The following is a 19,637-nucleotide window of genomic DNA, read 5'->3' as shown; positions in this document are numbered from 1 at the left end:
CTTTTATTTAATGCCTAAACCAAATCTGATACTGAGTCAATTTAATTAGGTGCTAGTTCATAGAGATGCTATGCACCTGCACTTCCTACAGAGTTCAAAAGAGTTTGTAGGTGTCTCATATCTACAGTCATTATGTACTTTTGGATCTATCGATAGTTATTAAAATACGTTGTTAGGAGATCTCAGTCACAAAAGTATTGCTCTGTTCTCTACTTTCTTGCTACAAAATACATAGCTGTGTCCTCCTGCTACTATGGAAAGAAACAGTTCCACAGTTACAAACTGCTATCTGAACTTTCTTTAATAATACTAAAGAAACCCCACCTTACAAAACACCAGCGTAAAAAGCAAGAAAGTGAGATAAGTTACATTATTAATTAATTGTCAATTATCATTTAAGCAGAACCTCAGGAAATATAACTATAAAACAAGAAAAAAAAAACCCTAGCTATTAATTATGTTACAAAGTCTTCAAACAACTTGGTAGTACTTGTTACGCTGGGTAAGTACATGCATAGTAATAGTGCAACTGCATATGAAGGAGAGACTAAAATTTGTTTCATTTAAAACAAAGCTGAACCACACGTACTACAGTCTGTTCAAACTCCGTATATGTTTATCTGCATACTTAATTTCCAGTGTGCTTAAAGACACATAATAGAGTTATGATTTACACTTCAAAGCATAGCTCAAAACTCTTCCATGCAAAGAGCTAGTCTGTAGGATGCGGTTAGGAAAAAAAGATTGCTGCAGGGTATCACACAGATTACCAGTTTGTGATCTTCATCAGGAAAGAACCACTTGGGGTAAATCAGAACTTCACTGCTCAAGTTCTCTACAATGAAGAATTCAACATAAGAATTAGCACAGAAACACTTTTTACATGTTTCAAAATGATTCAAAAAGGTCCAGATGAAAATGAACTTTTTTTCTTTTCATACAGGTGATCAGTAAAGGGGTTTTCAGTTTAACGAAACAGCAACATTGAAATCTCACCTCTTTATGCACTCTGTAATTAGAAATAATCTTAACACACATGCTTTTACAGCTAGTAATTTTTGTTATCTTTACCAAAGCCCTTAAATATCCAGCCATTACATTACCATATCCAGCCAAATCGTTCACCTTCTATGTTCGCACCACGGTTCCAGGATGGCATGAGTGAACATAAAACTCCAAATTCAACCTCACCCTCCCCTGGTGCCCAGCCACTCTTTGTCATCTCTTCCCTTATACCCAAATGACTTTATGGAAAGTTGTGCACTGAGCCAGTCTGGGAGGAAAAGAGACAAGTCAGCTTTCGGCTTATCAGTTCCCTGTGTGGTTCACCTAGCACCTGCACAGCTACTAATTCAGGTACAGGGAAGGGAAATTGAGGAAGACTGCACAGCAACCTCAGACTAGATTAAGCTGACGGCAGACCTATAGCATTGAACTGTAAAAAGATTGAACCCCTTAATCCCTCGATATGATACACATACCTGGAGTCTGAACGTAGACTAGCTACCACCTCTGAGGGGGAATTTTCAGGTGCATTCTCGAAGTAACTGCCAAAATCTGGGAGAATATACTCCAAATTTCTGTCTCACTGAGATTATTACTGATACTTGAAGTTCTCCACCTAGCATTTTAAACAAGCTCTATACCCAAAAGGCTATTGAAAAGGCCACCTTTCTTATGTAACATTTAAACTCTTAAAGAAATGCTCAAAGAGTATAGGAACACAGACATCCTTGCAACTCTTAAGTGCAAGGTTGTCCATATTTGAACCACTATATCTTTTAACCACAATGATTTCCTGCATGCAGGTAAGATACATTAGACAACACAAAGCAGGCCCAAGATTTCAGCCCACCCTGGATCAAAAGGGGCAGGAGAACTTTCCTTGATGTCTTTATCACGTGGCAGCATCTCCAGAAGCAGGGAGAAGAACCCCCCAGTGCTCCAGAATTCTTAAGGAGAAAAAGTACAGACAGAGGGAAAGTATCAGGCTCTCTTTATGTTAACCCTGCTACGCTCAGGTGTAAGTGTAACCTTAAAACCTGAAACAATACTTTCTTGAGAAAAAGCAAAGGGAAGAAATCCAAATATCAAGCAATATGAAAAAAAATAGTCATAAAAGCTTATACTGTGTTCCAATTGATCGTTTTTCATTGCAGAGGGACTTCGGCAGCCAGTTTCATACAGACAGAACTAATTTTGACAACACAACTGCCTTTTTAAGATTTAGAGCTCATTTAACTCTAGGTCTAGACGAATGAAGAGGTATATCAAGGACTCACTATTCCATGTGAGTATGCAGAGGAATACCTATGTTAATAATTTTAAGAAATAATTTTAAGAATGTTATTTACATCACTTCATTTAATCAGAGATAAGAAAACTGACTTATTTCAACAGTTTTGTTCAGGACATTTAAAAAAAGGGGGCAAAAAAAAAAAGGTGGGGGCGAATCCCAGCAAAACCAGTAATTTCATTGATGGCGCTGTTGCAACATACTATGTAAGCTATAGATGTTTGGACCATTACTGTTGCTTCCACTATTCAGTTTGGAAGATTATTTTACAATATTATTTTACAATATGGCCTTTCCAGAAAGGCCACCCTGAACAAGACACAAGGCAGACAGATGAATCACAAAGAGGTGGCTGTCCGAATTTTTGTGGTTTTGCTATTCATATAAGCACATTTTTGTGTTTCCTGAAAGTTTAGGGAAGAAACACACACACACATACACACAGTTGTTATTTAGATACTTTGTCACTGACATGAGCAATTCATACTTTGAAAGCTATAGTTAGCTATTAGATACCAGGTACACAAATTCAGAGATTAGTCTCATAAGTTATAATCAAGTTTCCTGGTTAAATTCATCTTGTTCTGAATGCAGAGACATGTTTTTACCAGTCTGTGCCAAACTTTTTTAAAAATATCTAGCAGTAATGGTAATAATTCAAGATCTTAAACTAGTTGTAAGCAACTAAATTAGGCAATAGGATAAGCTTGGTGAAGAAGTCACTGCAAAATTTATAAAACAGTTTATAAGGATTCCACCATTGAGACAAAAAGAATTTCTCATTTGTCTGCAATAGTCATATAGCAACTCTAACAAAGTAATAACTCTCCATTGCATACTCCTGAATACCAAAGATAGCACAAGAAAACATTCCAACATTGAGTTTAAATAGTCAAATCAAAGCAATAAGCAAGCACACTACAAATTCATGAGAATTTGTATTAGTTCAGCAAACACTAGGAATTAGACTTGGACAAACCAGTCAAAACATTTCTATGCCCCACAGAGCATCCCAAATTTACATCTCACTTATGACCTCCATCACCTTAATACCATTCTTCCTAAGGATTACAATTAAAATGAAGATGGAAATAATGCATAGATTGTAACACAAGAAATCAGATGATACACTATACAATTGTGAAGTCAAGAGCACAAAGCAAGCACACTGGCCAGTAGATCAGATCAGAAATTAGAGAGACAGAATTTTTAGATAGATGGAAGCATCACATTTACATTGAATCCATAGTGTAAGAGAAGGAGATGTCACAGCACAGCACAGCTAGGTAGCTGAGAGAGACTGGAGAAGGCATGGGCAATCCCACTTAAAGCACTGGAAGCAGCAACGTGAAGTTCAATGTTCCCAAGAGCCAACAAAAGAACTCCAGCAGGAAAAAGATGACCTGTTTAGCTGATGAACTTTCTCTGGTCTTTAGGTAAATTAAAAAGCTAATGGAGAGCCTCACCCAGAGAAAGAACACTATAAAGTAGTCTTTACAATAGAGATGAGATAAAATGTTGAAGTTCATGCAAATTCACAGGTACAACTATCTTTCTAGAAGTGATACTGTTAACTAAAGAAATAATATTAGCACAACTTTGTATTTACATAAGGACATAAGGACAAATTGAATGCATACCAAAAAAACACCAAATCCGAAGAAAATTGAAAAGCTAGAAATTAATGAAAAGATTAGATTAAGGGACCTTAGAAGGTCCAAAAGATGAGTAAAAATTAAAAGCTTGGCAACAGGTTTGCATTTGGATATATAAGGACACTACATGGTTAAAACAGGAAAAAGCAAAATCAAACATCTTCTGCAATCGTGCAGAGAAAAATCATGGAATCATAGGGTTGGAAGGGACCTCTGGAGATCATCTAGTCCAACCCCCCTGCCAGAGCAGGGTCACCTTAGAGCAGGTTACACAGGAACACTTCCAGGCGGGTTTTGAATGTCTCCAGAGATGGAGACTCCACCACCTCTCTGGGCAGCCTGTTCCAGTGCTCTGCCACCCTCAAAGTAAAGAAGTTCCTCCTCATGTTTAGGTGGAACTTCCTATGCTGAAGTTCGTGCCCATTACCTCTTGTCCTGTCGCTGGGCACCACTGAAAAGAGCCTGGCCCCATCCTCCTGACACCCACCCTTTAAGTGTTGATTAGGTCCCCCCTCAGCCGTCTTTTTTCCAGACTGAAGAGACCCAAATCCCTCAGCCTTTCTTCATAAGAGAGGTGTTCCAGTCCCCTAATCATCTTGGTAGCCCTTTGCTGCACCCTTTCCAGCAGTTCCCTGTCCCTCTTGAACCAGGGAGCCCAGAACTGGACACAGTACTCCAGGTGCGGCCTCACCAAGCAGAGTAGTGGGGGAGGATGACCTCCCTTGACCTGCTGGCCACACTCCTCTTGATGCACCCCAGGATGCCATTGGCCTCCTTGGCCACAAGGGCACATTGCCAGTTCATGGTCATCCTGTTGTCCACCAGGACTCCCAGGTCTCTTTCAGCGGAGCTGCTCTCCAGCAGGTCAGCCCCCAACCTGTACTGGTGCATGGGGTTATTCCTCCCCAGGTGCAGCACCCTACACTTGCCCTTGTTGAATTTCATAAGGTTCCTCTCTGTCCAACTCTCCAACCTGTCTAGGTCTCTCTGGATGGCGGCACAGCCTTCTGATGTGTCAGCCACCCCCCCCCAGCTTTGTGTCATCAGCGAACTTGCTGAGGGTGCACTCTATCCCCTCATCCAGGTCATTGATGAATATGTTGAAGAGGACTGGGCCCAGTACTGACCCCTGGGGAACACCACTCGTCACTGACCTTCAACTACACTCTGTGTCCCTAAGCACGACCCTCTGAGCTCTGTCTTTCAACCAGTTATCTATCCACCCCACTGTCCATTCATCTAACCCACTCTTCCTAAGCTTCCCTATTGAGGATGCTGTGGGAGACGGTGTCGAACGCCTTGCTTAAGTCAAGATAGACCACATCTACTGCCCTCCCCTCATCTATCCATCCAGTCATGCCATCATAGAAGGTTATCAGATTAGTCAGACATGATTTCCCCTTGGTGAAGCCATGTTGAGTACTTCTGATAGCTTTCTTTTCCTCCACATGCCTTGAGATGATGCCCAGAACGAGCTGTTCCATCATCTTTCCAGGGATGGAGGTGGGGCTGACCGGCCTGTAGTTCCCTGGATCCTCCTTCTTGCCATTTTTGAAGACTGGAGTGACGTTGGCTTTCCTCCAGTCCTCAGGCACCTCGCCTGTTCTCCAGGACCTTTCAAAGATGATGGAGAGTGGCCCAGCAATGACTTCCGCCAGCTCCCTCAGCACTCTTGGGTGCATCCCATTGGGGCCCATAGACTTGTGAATATCTAATTGATCCCTCACTCGATCCTCCTCAACCCAGAGGAAGTCTTCTTCTTTCCCTGTTACCTTCCACAAAGCCTGGGACTCCTGAGGGCTGGGCCGAGCAGTAAAGACTGAAGCAAAGAAGGCATTCAGTAACTCCGCCTTCTTTGCATCCTCCGTCACCATGGCTCCTGTCTCATTTGACAGTGGGCCCACAACTTCTCTGGTCTTCCTTTTGCTTCCAATATACTTGTAGAAGGCCCTTCCTGTTGAGCTTGACATCCCTAGCCAGGTTTAATTCCAAGGTGGCCTTGGCTTTCCTTGTTTCATCCCTGCACGCTCTGGCAGCATTCTTGTAATCCTCCCAAGGGGTCAGTCCCTTCTTCCACTTATTGTAGACTTCCTTCTTCCACTTGAGCTTTTTCAGAAGCTCCCTGCTCAACCATGCAGGTCTCCTGCATCCCTTGGCTGATTTCTTTCTCTTAGGGATGCACCGATCCTGAGCTTGGAGGAAGTGGTCTTTGAATACCAACCAGCTTTCTTGAGCCCCTTTGCCTTCCAGAGCCCTAGCCCACGGGATCTCTCCAAGCAGTTTCTTGGAAGAGGTCAAAGTTAGCCCTCCTGAAATCCAAGGTTGTAATTTTACTTCTTGATGTTTTGTGTGTGGTACCCATGATCCTGAACTCTTATCATTTCATGATCGCTACAACCTAGGGTGCCCCCAACCTTAATGTCCTCCACCAGTACCTCTGTGTTTGTCGGTACCAGGTCCAGGAGTGCTCCTCTCCTTGTTAGCTACCACCTGTGTCAAAAAGTTATCATCAATGCACTGGAGAAGCCTCCTGGACTGTGCATGCCTGGCTGTGTGGTCTTCCCAGCAGATATATGGGTGATTGAAGTCCCCCATGAGAATCAAGGCCTGTGATTGCAAGGCTACCTTCAGCTGTCTGTAGAAAGCCTCATTCTGAACAGGTGGCCTGTAATAAACACCCACAACAGTGTCCTTCATAGGGAGATCTCAGAAGATCATCTCAATCACTATTACGGAGATTAAAGAAAAATTATCAAAGCAACAGTAGCGTTCTTTGACTTCAATCTGTGTGAGGACAACACAGCCTCAGAACTAGCAGAAGTAGGATTACATGTTTTATATATATATAAAACACAGTTGTCTCTAGATACAGATAATGCCTTGTAAAAGATAAATAAAGTAAAGATAATAAGAAGCACATGTTTCCCGCTCTAAGTACCCCCAAACTGTCAAATTTTGACCTGGTTTTTGCTTCTGTACTCCAAATAAAATCATTGGCATATTCATACAATTCCATAAATGTCACTTTTAAAGAAGAGTCCATCACTAGCAGTACAAAGCTTAAAGACTTTATTTTTCATTATCACTGATTTGACAGCTTCTAGTCTATGACTTTTGAAAGTAAAAGGCAGAGTTGTCTTTCTAAAAAATATTGACTTCCACTTCTGACGTTTCAGTGAATCTGAAAACACCTTTTTAAACACTACATTTAGAACTATTTGAGACTTGATCTATTCGTAAGATTACTGTCCATGTTTTCTGATGCGGAAACCTAAAAGCAGATGGTTACTACATTCAGATGCAGTTATTGTCTTCACTGCTCAGATTTTTAGATATGCTGTGAACTTCAGTGGTTTCAGAGCTATGAGCAATGCCCTGGCAAGAAGCCACATCCTCTCGCATCAACTGCTGTGAAAGTGACTATTACAACATTATCAAGAACTGCCTCAAACTTGAGGTTTCCACACTTCAGTCTCAGTTACTAGCCACCTCAAAATTATTTCCGCATCTCATTTTCACATCCCTCAACTGTGGCAGGCTTACAGAGTCTGCTGCGAAGACTCTGCTCCTCTAGCTGTTCCTTTATTTGCATGGGGTAATCATCCATTACCTCTTTCTGCAGCTGCAACTACAGCATCAGCTTCATGCTGTAATTTCTACGATTGTCCAAGGGACTCTAACTAGGCGTTGCTGAAACTAACAAAACATTTGTTTAAATTTAAGAGGTTACATCTTAGGAGAGTGCCTAACACATTACTCATACTGCTTCATCCCCTCATAGATAACAGTAAATAAGAGTCCTCAGGGCAATTATACAAACCAGCTATTTTAATACATAGAGATAAAAATCTTACTCATACTGAAAATAAAAACCAACGGAATACTTTTTTACTTGGTCACAGATTCAGTTTTCTGATAAATTTATTTTTCAAATGTTGACGAACTTTTAAAGTGATATTTAAAATATTAAAAGAACCTCATTTAGTATTTGAAATTATACCAGGGGTGCGTGTTCTTAATGCATTATCACTGAAAATATGTATTTAGCTTGCATAACACTGGATGATGATCAGAGCACTGCCAGTCCAAGCAAAAATTGTAATATCAACTCCAGCAATTGGAAAAGGATTTAAAAAAAAAAAACAACCCAAAACCATTTCTATGAACATTGTAATCTCACTGTAGTATCATCTCTAAACTTTCATGCCTATTTCAAGTCTTTCTCTCTCAACTGATCATGTGATACGTAAAGTAATCCTATACAGTTCATCCTTTAATTAACACTGTTCTCCATATTATTGTTATATTCAAAGAGGAAGAACAGATATTTCAGTGTCATCACCACACTTCATCACCAGAGTTCTATGCATGCCAAGCTCAAAACCAAAGAAGTTACAAGCACGCACTCAATCTCAGATAAGAGCACTTCCTTTCTTTACTGTGTATGGTTGCACAGTGACTCCAGAAGTATATACTTTTTTCCTTTCAAGCATGTTCTGCTATGCTTAAAAATGCTACTGCACATAAAGCTTTCCCTACCAAAAGGGTCCATACATAGCAGTTTATGAATAGTCAGATTTTCTAAGGTGTTCTTTATTGAGGTGGAGGGTAGGGATAGCTGTCTCAAATAACCTTCTGCTTGCATTTTTCCAAGATTATTCCTCCTTGCTTCTATACTTACAGAAACCATCATCTTAGATGCTACACCTACAATAGATCGAACAACTTCAGGCCCGTGTTGTTAAACGGGTCAGCCTGAGGAGATATTCCAACATCCAAGTTTAAACACAAGAATAATGATGACTTCACTAGCATTAGACAGCTATCGGGCATCCCGGTTCTACCCCCAGCTTCTGGAGGAAAAGGTCTGAAGGAAAAGGCACTTTCCCGGGATACCTAGAGATGTCGAGACCCGCCCCGGGCAGACGATCTGCCTCTCCCTCACCCCAACCCTCTTGGGGCGCTTTCCAGGGACGTCCCCACCGCCTAGGCCCGGCCACGAAAGCCTCTCCTCCACGCGAACCCCCGGGAAGGGGAAAAACCCGAACGACAGACCTCCGTCGCCTGTCCCTGTCACGCCCCGCCCCCCCCCCCGCAAAGGTCCCGCAGCGCCAGAGGAGCGCGGACCCCGCCGGCCCACTCCGGGCGGGAGGGCCGGGGGAAGGGGTGGGGGTGGCCATGGGGGGGCTGCACCTCAGCCCGCCGAGAGCCGCAGGCGGAGGGGAAGGCGCAGCACCCCCTCGCCCGTCTCCAGGGGCTTCCCCCGCCGCGGTGAGGGGGCGGCCCCTCCCCCAGCTCCGGCGCTCCGGCCACCTCCCCACAGCGGTACGCCCCGCTCCACCCCGGCGGGCTACCCCTTCCCCTCAGAGTTCCGGCCTGGCTCCCGCGGCAGCGTCACTGACCTCTCTTGGAGCCGGGGCTAGGGCTACCGCCGGCGCCCCGGGAGCTCTTGCGTGAGGCCATGGCAGCTTCTGTCAGGCGGCGGCGACGAGCAGCGGCGGCGACGAGCAGCGGCGGCGGCGCGCGCGCGGCGGGGGCGGGGCGGCAGCGAGAACGAGTCCGGCGGCACCACCACCACCACTACCTGAGCCCCGCGTGCGGGAGCGCCCTGTGGCCACACAGCAGCACCGCCCGCCGCACCCGCCAGCCAATGGCGAGGCAGCCCGCGGGCACGAGGCGGGGCTCCCCTCGGCTCCGATTGGCGGCGGCAGCGGAGGGGGCGGGGCGGCGGGGGCGCGCGCGCGCGCCCGACACACGCTCCCCGCCGCCGGCGCCTTTGAACGTGGCAAGGGCGGGAGCGAGCGGTGGCTTCTCGCGAGGGTTCGGCCGCGCGAGCGTGCGCGCGCGCCGGTGTGGGGGTGGGCGTGGGCCCGCCCCCGCCCCCGCCGCTGAGGGGCCGTGTCGGGGCCGTCGGTTTGGGCCTTCCCTCGGCGGCCGCCGCCGCGGGAGAGAGCCGCTTCCATCCGTTCTCTGCTGGCGGGAAAGGGGGCTTGGGCTCTGAGCAGGAGAGGGGCGGCGAGGAGGGGGCGGCCGCTGGCTGCCGGAGCGGGGGGGGTGTGTGGTGGTGAGGCCTCGAGGTCTTCCAGCTCTGTGAGGAAAAACGAGGGCGGGAAGGGATGTCCGTGTGTCTGCCCGGCCGGCTGGCTGGCTGGCTGTCCGGTCGGTGCTCCGTGCCCGGCGGCGTCCGAGCCGGAGGCAATGTGGGTGGACCGGGCCGGGGTGTCAGGGCGCCCCGCGGGTGAGGGGCCTCCCCGCCGCCCGCACCCTGCCGGGGGTAGAGGCCTTGAGTTGGTGAAGCGGGCTGAGTGGGGGGGTTGGTTATTTTTGCGGAGGCTCTGCTTAAAGCATTCGGTCCTCTTTCTTAAACCGCCCTCTGCTGTGTTCAGGCGTTAATAACGCATACAATTAAGCGCCCAAATTATGGGGAATGGGCTCATTTAGCCTGTCAGAGAGTGCCTTTTCAACCTGAAGTATGCTACGTCAATAGATGAATTCTCAAACAAGCTTTTTGGGGCTTTAAAAATCGCCTGTGACAAAACAAGCCTCTTTTTCACAGGAATTCAAGATGCTTCTTGTTACTCAGTGATTTGGATTGAGACTTACTTAAATATTGGTTTGGCATAACAGTAGAACTCTGAAACAAAAAAGCAGAACCCACCTTTTGAGTCCTGACCATAAATTCTTTGAGCAACTTGGCCTAGTGGGAGGTGTCCCTGCCCATGGCAGGGGGGTTGGAACTAGATGGTCTTTAAGGTCCCTTCCAACCCAAACCATTCCATGAACTATGATACAGTGTTTCAGGTGAACATAAACAATTCTGGAAACTGGGGCCTTTCCAAATAGGTGGAGAAGACTTTTCCCAAAACAACCATTGCCACTGTGTTTTGAACTGAGTAGTGCAGTGAAGCTAACCAGAAAAGATGATTTACTGGCGAGCAGTAATCAGTAATTTTGAATGAGATTCGGACTTAAATGCTTAGTCAAGTAACAGGATGGCATTGTGGGCACTTCAGCCAGTAGAAGTAAAAGCAACTAGTTTTGTGAACATCAAAACTAATGAAGCCTACTTCTTAGTATCTCTCATGTGAATTAATTGGTATCTAGTACTGTTGATTATCCAGACTTTTCACTTGGTTATGGCGCTCTACCAAAGTCTTATTTTCACATGATGTTAAGTACTTAACATTTTTGAGATGCTTTCCTTTTGTCTAGTGAGGCTGAAACTGCCAAACAAGTTCAAAAGCTGCTAGGGAGGAGCAGACATACTCTTGACCACATAGAATTTATGACAGAAAAGCTAACAGGATGAATTATTAACATTTCAGCAAAACAGAAAGTACAATCTAAGGAACAAATAGTCCTGAGGAAAGCAAGAAAAAATTGATAATATGTAACTGGGTTTACTGAAAATACAAGAATTAGTAGAAAATAACTGCTTGTTTAACTATATTCTTGCAAGTAGTAATTACTGTCAAGTAAGACAACAGCGTTTTGTGGTTGATGTGGGATACAGTTTCCTGAAGTTAGGCTATGGAAAGTGGCAATGTGATAAGAAAAGCTATATTAAAAACATTGAAGCAACTGGGTGAGCAGTGACACTTGGAAGGATATTGCTCTTGATTTACTGTGAACAAATTTTTTTATCGTAAATGGACTGTAAAATTCCTTATTTCTGTTTTCATTGGCACACAGCTGCCAGCATTCCAGTGTATTCAGTACCTGCTTTACTCTTCTGTCCAAGAAGACTCTCTTGCAGGATTAAAATATACACACAGAGGTGCAAATACTCATAGCAGGATTGTATCTTTATGCTGATCACTAGCCTTTTGCATGATCTTGTTATTCAGAGGTTTCTGTTGACCTTCTACAGCATCAGGAAGACATTTTCCTTCCAGTCCACAGATAACTCAAAACTGAAGAAGAATGTTAGGTAAGAGGGGCTATTGTCTCCTAGTGATCAGAGAAACTTTTTCTTATATTCCTGCCTGATAGATATCTCTGATCACATACTTAAAATCTGATCATTGTGCGTGGTTTTGAACTAAGCAGCCTTTCAGATAAACTTATGAAAAAGCACTAGGCCTGCTTTTCCTACTGGGATCACCTGAAGACAGTTCAGATACAGGCTATGTGATCCATGTTGTGCCATTGAAGAAGCTTGGCACAGCTTGGTGTGACTTATTCTAGACTCAGTAGTGCTTAATTTGATTTAAATTTGCCAGGGTGACTGTTGCAGCAAATGATATGACGATACCTTCTGATCTGAAATGTGATGAAAATTGAAGCAAATTTTTAAAATGATGTTTTGGGAAAGATGATGGAGAGAAAAGCAACAATATTTGTAGGTGAATGTGTGTGGGAATGGCATGTCATTTTTAATCTGCTCAGTTGTTTTAGAGCTTCATGTTTGGTGCATTGTAAGGGTATGCAGTAATCCACATGAAGATAAATATCATTGGTTTTGTTTGTAGGAGGAAAAGAAACAGGGCAGAAAAAGAATGTAACAATGAGAAAGGAGCAAGTTTGTAAGGCAAAGACAAAAAGCCAGAAAAAACAGGAGGAATAAAACCAGAAGTTACATAATAAAGGCAAAAGGTCTGAGACAGAGCCCGCAGCAGTCAGTTGGAGCCTTTCCGCTTGGATCAGGTTTATTTAAATCAGAAAATAAAAAATTCTCCTTGGCAAGAATCACATTTACCCCCACTCCAAACTCTCCTAATTGACTGCTTGTTGAGACTACAGCTAAACTGTATTTAAATTATACTGCATATCGTAAATCATTGCATTAGAAGAATGCCACCGATTAATGAGCCCTGCTCAGAAAATAAATTAATGTTTTTACTGTGCATTTTGTTTCCATAAATACCTTTGCATTAATGCAGTCACAGCTGTTTTTCTGGCCTGATTCATTCAATAGCACCATGACTCTGCTGTTTGACAGAAAGAAACACGTCCAAGGTGATAGGCAGAAAAGCAATGAAACAATTACACAAGAAGAGGATTCAGTCTCTGGTCTCCTAATTTCGAAAAGAACTGCAAATATCTGACCTGTCTGTAGCAGGGAGAAGAGATGCTGAGTAAAAGAGGCACTATTAATATGAAAGAATAAGTGACATCTACTTAAAGCAACCATTAGTTTAGCCCTATATTTTTCACTTCCTGTGTTGTAGCTGAATAAGCCCCCTTCACCTGTGCCAAATTCAGTGCTATGGTTTTCTGAGTTTAAGCTGTGTGTTCTATTGACAGATTTATTTCTATTCACAGTTTTTATCTGAATTTGTCATAAAGTAATCTATTATACATTGCAATGAGAAGAGCTAGGGAATTCTCAGGGTATGATAAAAATAGCAGGTTAAAAACTCTTAAGATAGCCTAAGATTTTCAATAGAAAACTTTGGCATTTAGAATTTTAAGGTTTTTGATTGTCCGGATGATATTTTTTTCATGCATGGTGAGTGATCTAAGCACCTTGCTAGCCAGTTGGAAAAGATATTTCCACCAGCAGACTTGGTGTTCAGAGGTGTGCCTTGCGTGAATTTAGGGTAAGGAGGGTGATGAACAGGTTTTGCTGTTTGTTTTCTGGATTATCAAGTTGACACTTGAACTGCTGATCAGCTTTTGGGTTTCTAATGGGGTTACAGGGAGCACAGAAAATCAACATCCAGCATTTGCATTTGTCAGCCAAAATTCACAAACCACTTCAGGAAAACCAGATCAGATGTTTTTGGAAGAGGGGGAGAAAAGACAAAGTAAAGAGTGTCTCAGTTATCCAAACCTAAACAACTGCATGGTCTGTGGTGGTGTTCCACTTACAGCTAGTTGAATCTGCAGCAAAATGTATTTGAGTTGGTTATTCTTACAGAGGAATTCTTTCTCATTTATTTATTTATTTATTCTAACAATACTTTTATGTCAGTAGGTGCCTGTTATTAGATTTGTGCATTCTTAAATCATTTTAGAACATTTTCTAAATAGTTGGTGATACTGACAAATGGAAAGCAACCATTTGTTGGAGAGCCATTCAGAAGGTGAAGCATGTCTAGTTCAGACAAAGCTAAAGTTGGAAGTTTGGTAAAATTGCCAAACTAAAATGTAGGCTATCTATTGTAAAGTCTAGGTCAAAAGCTTTTTCTTGCTCTCAGCTGATTAGCGTTGACCTCCCCAAAGAATAACTCAAATAGCATTTGGCCTTTGGATCAGTATTATGGCCTGGCAGTCTGGGATTTGTTACAGCATTGCTTGGATTCTGAGAGTCTTACTGCAGATTTTGCCAGGCCTGATTCAGCTAATTTGATCCCTGTGAGTGTTATTACAGCTGAGAATGAAGCAAACTACTTAGTGCAAGATCTGGTGATTAGATTTTGCATAAACTGTGACGATTATTTGGAATTTAAGTAAGGCCTTTTGTCAGGTCACAGGAATATGTGGATTTGTCTCCTACAGCGTGTGAGAGGCTCAGAAGAAAAGAGCAAACAATTCTTTGTGCACCTGTAACAGTTACTTGTAATGTGTATTCTTGGAAGGACAGTCAGAAACTAGTCTTGAAAAGATCTTTAAACTGGAAGTCACACCTTCCAGATAGGTTGAGAGCAACTGATGGAGCTCAAATAATGCAAAACACAGGTTTACTACAGATAAAGACTACAACAAACCAGGATCAGTATTGTTTAAATTATCTTGGATAAAAATAAAATCCTTATTAGAGTGGCAGCAAGTGAATGAGGCTTAGTCAGCCATTGTCAGCACTTGCCATCATACCTGCTATTGAAATTAGCAAGAAAAATAAGGAGAAGGTACTTTCCTGCGAGTGTACTGCCTGTTCTTTTCCAGAGATTTAAATTTTTTAGCAAAAAAGTGGAAAGCATCAAAATGGTCTCTAGCCTGTAATTACATTTGGTAAAACTGCTGTACAGGCTTCAGCAAAAGTAGTGATACTAAATGAGCTATCTGAATTGCAAAAATTGCTGATCAGAAGTTCTAGAGTTTTGTTTGTTTGTTTAAAAAAGAAAAACCTGTATTTGTCATAAATTTAGGATAAGCATAAGCTGAGGGAATGTGCAGATATGAACAGAAATAGCAATGCACTTAATAGGTTGCCCTGGTGGATCGTGCCTTACTGTGAGCGACTTAGCAGCTTTCCATAATCAACCTGGAATATTCTTATCGAGTCAGCCACCGCCAATAGCTGCTTATCCCAGATGCCGTGTCTGAACTAGCCTTGCTTTACGTCACACTTTCCAATATAATAATTTTGTGAATTTTCCACATTGGAAAAGAAAGCAATTTATCCAAGGAGCAGCAGAATACATGGTGCCTAAATTCCTGCAGATTTGCTTTCTTTGTCTCCCAAAACTCTCTCCCACCTCTGCTTCAATAATCTCCCGTCTTCAATAATCCCCATGGGATTTTCAGATAATGTGTACTGTTTGGTAAGTGCAGAGCTGTAAGGCTGGCAAGTTCTGGCGTGGCTGGCCAGCACATGCTTGCTGATTAGTCATCCTGTTGGCAAATTGAAGAACTGAGTCCTCTCTAATGAACTTTGTATCTTCAGTTATAAATAAATACCACTCAAGTTTATTTAACATACTAAATGTACTGCAGCCTTCAGAGGCTTTTACATACTCAGTCATTCCAGAAATAAAATGCAGAAGCTTCACTTAGCTGTATTTAAAATAATTTGAAAACTGAAAGTGCCTGCAGGAAATAGGTAAACAATAGCTAGTATTGTTTAAAAAAAACCAACTGTAAGTGCTAGAGTTTTCCCTGCAGGAGGCCTTTTCTGTACAGAGCACTTTTTTAGGGATCCCTTGCAGCTAGTTTCAGTCTGACAGTAGTATAGGGGCAAGGCAGCAAGTAAGATGAGTAGCATTCTCTTCAAAATTACAAATTTTGGTAAACCATAACTGGCTCATGCTCATGTCTTTGCAAGTCATTCTGGGGGCATATCCTGCAACATGAGCTCACATACCTCCTGAGACTTTTTCCCTGCCTCTGGAGACTACTTCTGCCAAGGGTAAACACACGCACAAAAAAAAAGAGAGATGTGACTTCTTAGTATAGAGACAAATTCTTGGATATATCAGCTAGTGCTAGCATTTCCAGGACCCTCACCTGCTCCCTTATTTTACAAAATGAAAGAATATAACTTAAGGTTGCCATTTTCTGGAAATAAACTCTATTTCTATTTCTCTCCAAGCCCATTTCACTTTTCAGTGATACATGCAGCAATTGAACAAACGTAACTTAACCATAGAATAGTTCGGGTTGGAAGAGATCTTAAAGATCATCTTGTTCCAATCTCATTGCCATGGACAGCAAGACCTTCCACTAGACCAAAGCCCCATCCAGCCTGGCCTTGAACACCTGCAGGGATGGGACATCCAGAACTTCTCTGGGCAACCTGTTCCAGTGTCTCACCACCCTCATAGTGAAAAAATTTCTTCCTGATATCTAATCTAAATCTGCCCTCTTTCAGTTTGAAGCCACTACCCCTCATCCTATCACTACATGCCCTTGTAAAAAGTCTCTCTCCAGCTTTCTTGTAGGACCCCTTTAGGTACTGGAAGGCTGCTATAATCATAGAATCTTGGCATGCTCATTACCCTATATTCATTAAGCAAGGGAATTTCAGAGTTAAAATGTTCTGTGTTCTATTCATTAATCTTTTGAGCTTGATGATATGAGTAGGACATGGACAGATTTGAGTGGAGTTGGCCTAAAACTCACTGTATTTCATTACTCCTTTGAGATAGATAATGAACATTCTCCTGCATGTTTTCTGTCTGGTTATGGTTAGCTTTTTGTGCATGACTGTAAATAGTGTATTTGAATATTACTTTTTTAAGATGTGGATTATATTTCTTTTTTAAGAATTAATTAAAATTAATTAATTAAAAAATACTTCTTTTTTAATTGTTCTTCAGTAAGCATTTTCTGCCAGCTGTAGCTTCCTGTTAGCTCTGCTTCAATTTCCCACAGGTATGTCTTTCCCTCTACTGGAGCAAACCACTTTCAAGAGTGGTTTGTTTTGCCATTTGTTTGAATAACCCTTAGGGGTTTTTTTGTTTGTTTTGGTTTGGCTTTTTAATTATTCTATGTGTTTCACTGTAATAGTTTCAGAAATTTCTATTAAAAAAAATTATGCTGGACTGATAAGACTTATACCTGGTTGCACTTACTGACAAGTAAAATCCAATTTCTTACCAAACTTTTGAAATCGAAAGAGCAATTGCTTCATTTATTTGAAGTAGTTAGGCATGCTACCTCTTGTTTAGGTGCAGCCTAACTTATGAAAATACTTGGCTGTACTGAATGCATTTTTTTCCCAGAAAAAAAGGTGCTTTATTTAGCTGTTACTCTCTGTAGTAATGTTTTCAGAGAGGACATTTATTGCCCCTGTTGAAATTTGCAAAGAAACTGGAAGCGATGTCTTTGACTAAATGCATGTAATTAACATTTGCTGTGATGAAATATGTAAATATCAAAAATATTATGAATGTGTGTATTAAGCAGTCTGAGCTGGGCAGGATCAAAGTGTAAGTCCAAAAGCCAGCTGAGGTGGGGAGCAGGAGCCAGAGGTGTTTGATTTGAATGCAGTGGGAACAGGAAGCCAGAATACACGTGTTTGTTAAGAGCCTATTTGCAGAAGGTCTTTGTGGGGCATTGAGCTGCCAGCTGTCAGTTCCATCTGGCAGGTATAAGCAAGTGCATTCCTCTGGGGAGCAGGTAGTAATAATTCACCTTACAATTTGAATATCCTGTGGGTGTGGTGGTCATGATAGTGTATCCTGTAGATTATGAGGAGAGACTTTCCTTTGCAGTGGAAGTGCGCCATCATCCTGATGAAGAGTTTTCTGTTTTGTGGATATAGAAAATCAGTTGTATTGAAGGGTTGTCATTTGTTCTTAATAATTCATAGAACTGTGAACTTCAAGACTGCTCCTTTTTTCATCCGATTAGTCAAGCTGGTCAAGTTTAAGACTAAATCCAGGATGACTAGCATTTAAAATAGCAAGTTAAAAAATATATATAAAGAGGACTTCAAGCAGAATCTACCAATATTACACATGCTAAAGTTACTTAATTTTTGAGGGTCTTCATCTTCTTTTCCCTCGCTTTGTGTGGAATGAAGGCACGGTGCCAAGTTCTGTATATTATACAGTCAAGAATAGACGACTGGCATTCAGAGCGCGAGTGGGTCCCAGCTCCACAAGCTGCCAGATGCCTGTCATTTGTCTGACATCTGACTTTCCATATCAGGATTAAAGTTATTGTTTCTAATCAATTAAGATGCTGACTTTATTTGCCCGTATGTTGAATTTTAGAATTAGCCCTGGAGTACTTTCTTCCATGCTCTCCTTTCTTCTTCACATTCCACCTTAAAACTTTTTTGCCCGCAAAAAAAATTAGCTTATGGTGAGGACTGGTGCACAGTAATTAATACGATGGTGCTGTTTCCTACAACCCCTTGACTGTCCATATGTGGTCCTCCATGCTGCCTTACAGCATGAGTTCCTTTGGGGGTGGCCCATCGTTTATTGTGATTATATAGTTCCCATTGTTCTTAGCTGCTACAGCAATATGAGTGAGAAATAACTGAATGGAGTAATGTCAGCAACAGAATCTGGCCTGTGTTGTTGCTTCTCTGTTTTCTCCAAGAAATTCATAAGGATGGCTCCAAGATAGTATCGAGTGGCACGTAGAGCTGGATCATGCCAACTGTAACTTTCTTGATTTCAGTAAAACCTGATTTCTGTAAAGTCTCTGACCATAGGTTCGTAGCCTTCAAAATACGTTAGCTGTTTTGGAATGTACTGTCCTGTGGAGTCTAAGGGAGAATACTATTAACTCTTCCTTAGGGTAAAGACTTACAATTCTGATGCTTTTTCCTCAAAGTTCTTACTATGTGTTTCTCTGATGCAAACTTAAACAAACTCATTTGTTAGTGGTAAAAAGTCCACTGACTTCCATTTACAGACATTCTTTGTATTTCTGATTTTATCAGGCCATTACTTTCTTTGTAATAAGCTGTTTTACAAATTGTGCCTTTATCTGTTGCCAGTAGGTGGAAGGTAATGTTGTGGAGGTCCAATTACACTGCACTGTGAGACTTAAATGCAGATGTACAGGACAATGGTAATATGAACCTACAACACCTATCACAACACATTAAGTGAACTAGTCAAGTGTTAAGCCTAATGTTGAAAAGATCTTATTTCAAGAAGCTGTTTGCTTTACTCATGACTGGGTACTAAAATGGCATGAATGTTAATTTAGGAAAAAAGCCTGTGAACCTTTTCCATGCTGGTACATTTGGAACAAAATATTTTATTAATGGAAAGGTATTAGGACTTCGGGATGGAGCGGAGAAGGATGGGGATGCAGGGAACGAATAGGTGAGGAAAGGCAGTAAGAGTAGAGTTAGGGAATTTTATGTGCTTAGGCAGGTGAACAGGATCCAAACAAAATTTTATTTGCTCAAACCCATATCAAACCTGAATAACATTACTAAATTGATTTAATTGTTCTTAATTACATTTTTACAAGATCTGAGGGTAAGTTGGATTGTGGGTATCATGTGGAAGTTAGCAAAAGTATACACAGTAGCAGAGAGTTCCCAACTCCAAGAGCTTTCTCTGCATGGGGAGGACAGGTGGTAAGAACTAAGAAAAGAAGTAGAACATACC

General features: G+C 42.2%; 1 protein-coding gene across 12 annotated transcripts in view; it reads right to left on the bottom strand.

Moving 5' to 3' along the window:
* ASPH (aspartate beta-hydroxylase) overlaps positions 1 to 9,557 on the bottom strand; it is a 124,636-nt gene extending 115,079 nt beyond the window's left edge. For 7 of the 12 annotated variants that reach the window (XM_054190662.1, XM_054190666.1, XM_054190669.1 and 4 more), the window contains exon 1: positions 9,354 to 9,555. In XM_054190662.1, coding sequence (XP_054046637.1) covers positions 9,354 to 9,414 — 61 coding nt within the window. In that variant the 5' untranslated portion in view covers positions 9,415 to 9,555. Of the gene's footprint in view, positions 1 to 9,353 lie in introns of all 12 variants that reach the window. The other 5 variants (XM_054190675.1, XM_054190663.1, XM_054190667.1 and 2 more) reach the window with 2 other exon arrangements.
* Positions 9,558 to 19,637: the final 10,080 nt, after the last annotated feature.

This window comes from Rissa tridactyla, chromosome 2, assembly GCF_028500815.1.
Source record: "Rissa tridactyla isolate bRisTri1 chromosome 2, bRisTri1.patW.cur.20221130, whole genome shotgun sequence".
In the NCBI taxonomy this organism is placed as follows: Eukaryota; Metazoa; Chordata; class Aves; order Charadriiformes; family Laridae; genus Rissa; species Rissa tridactyla.
Note: the sequence above shows the minus strand (reverse complement) of the source record. Positions and strands in the feature narration are given on the sequence as shown.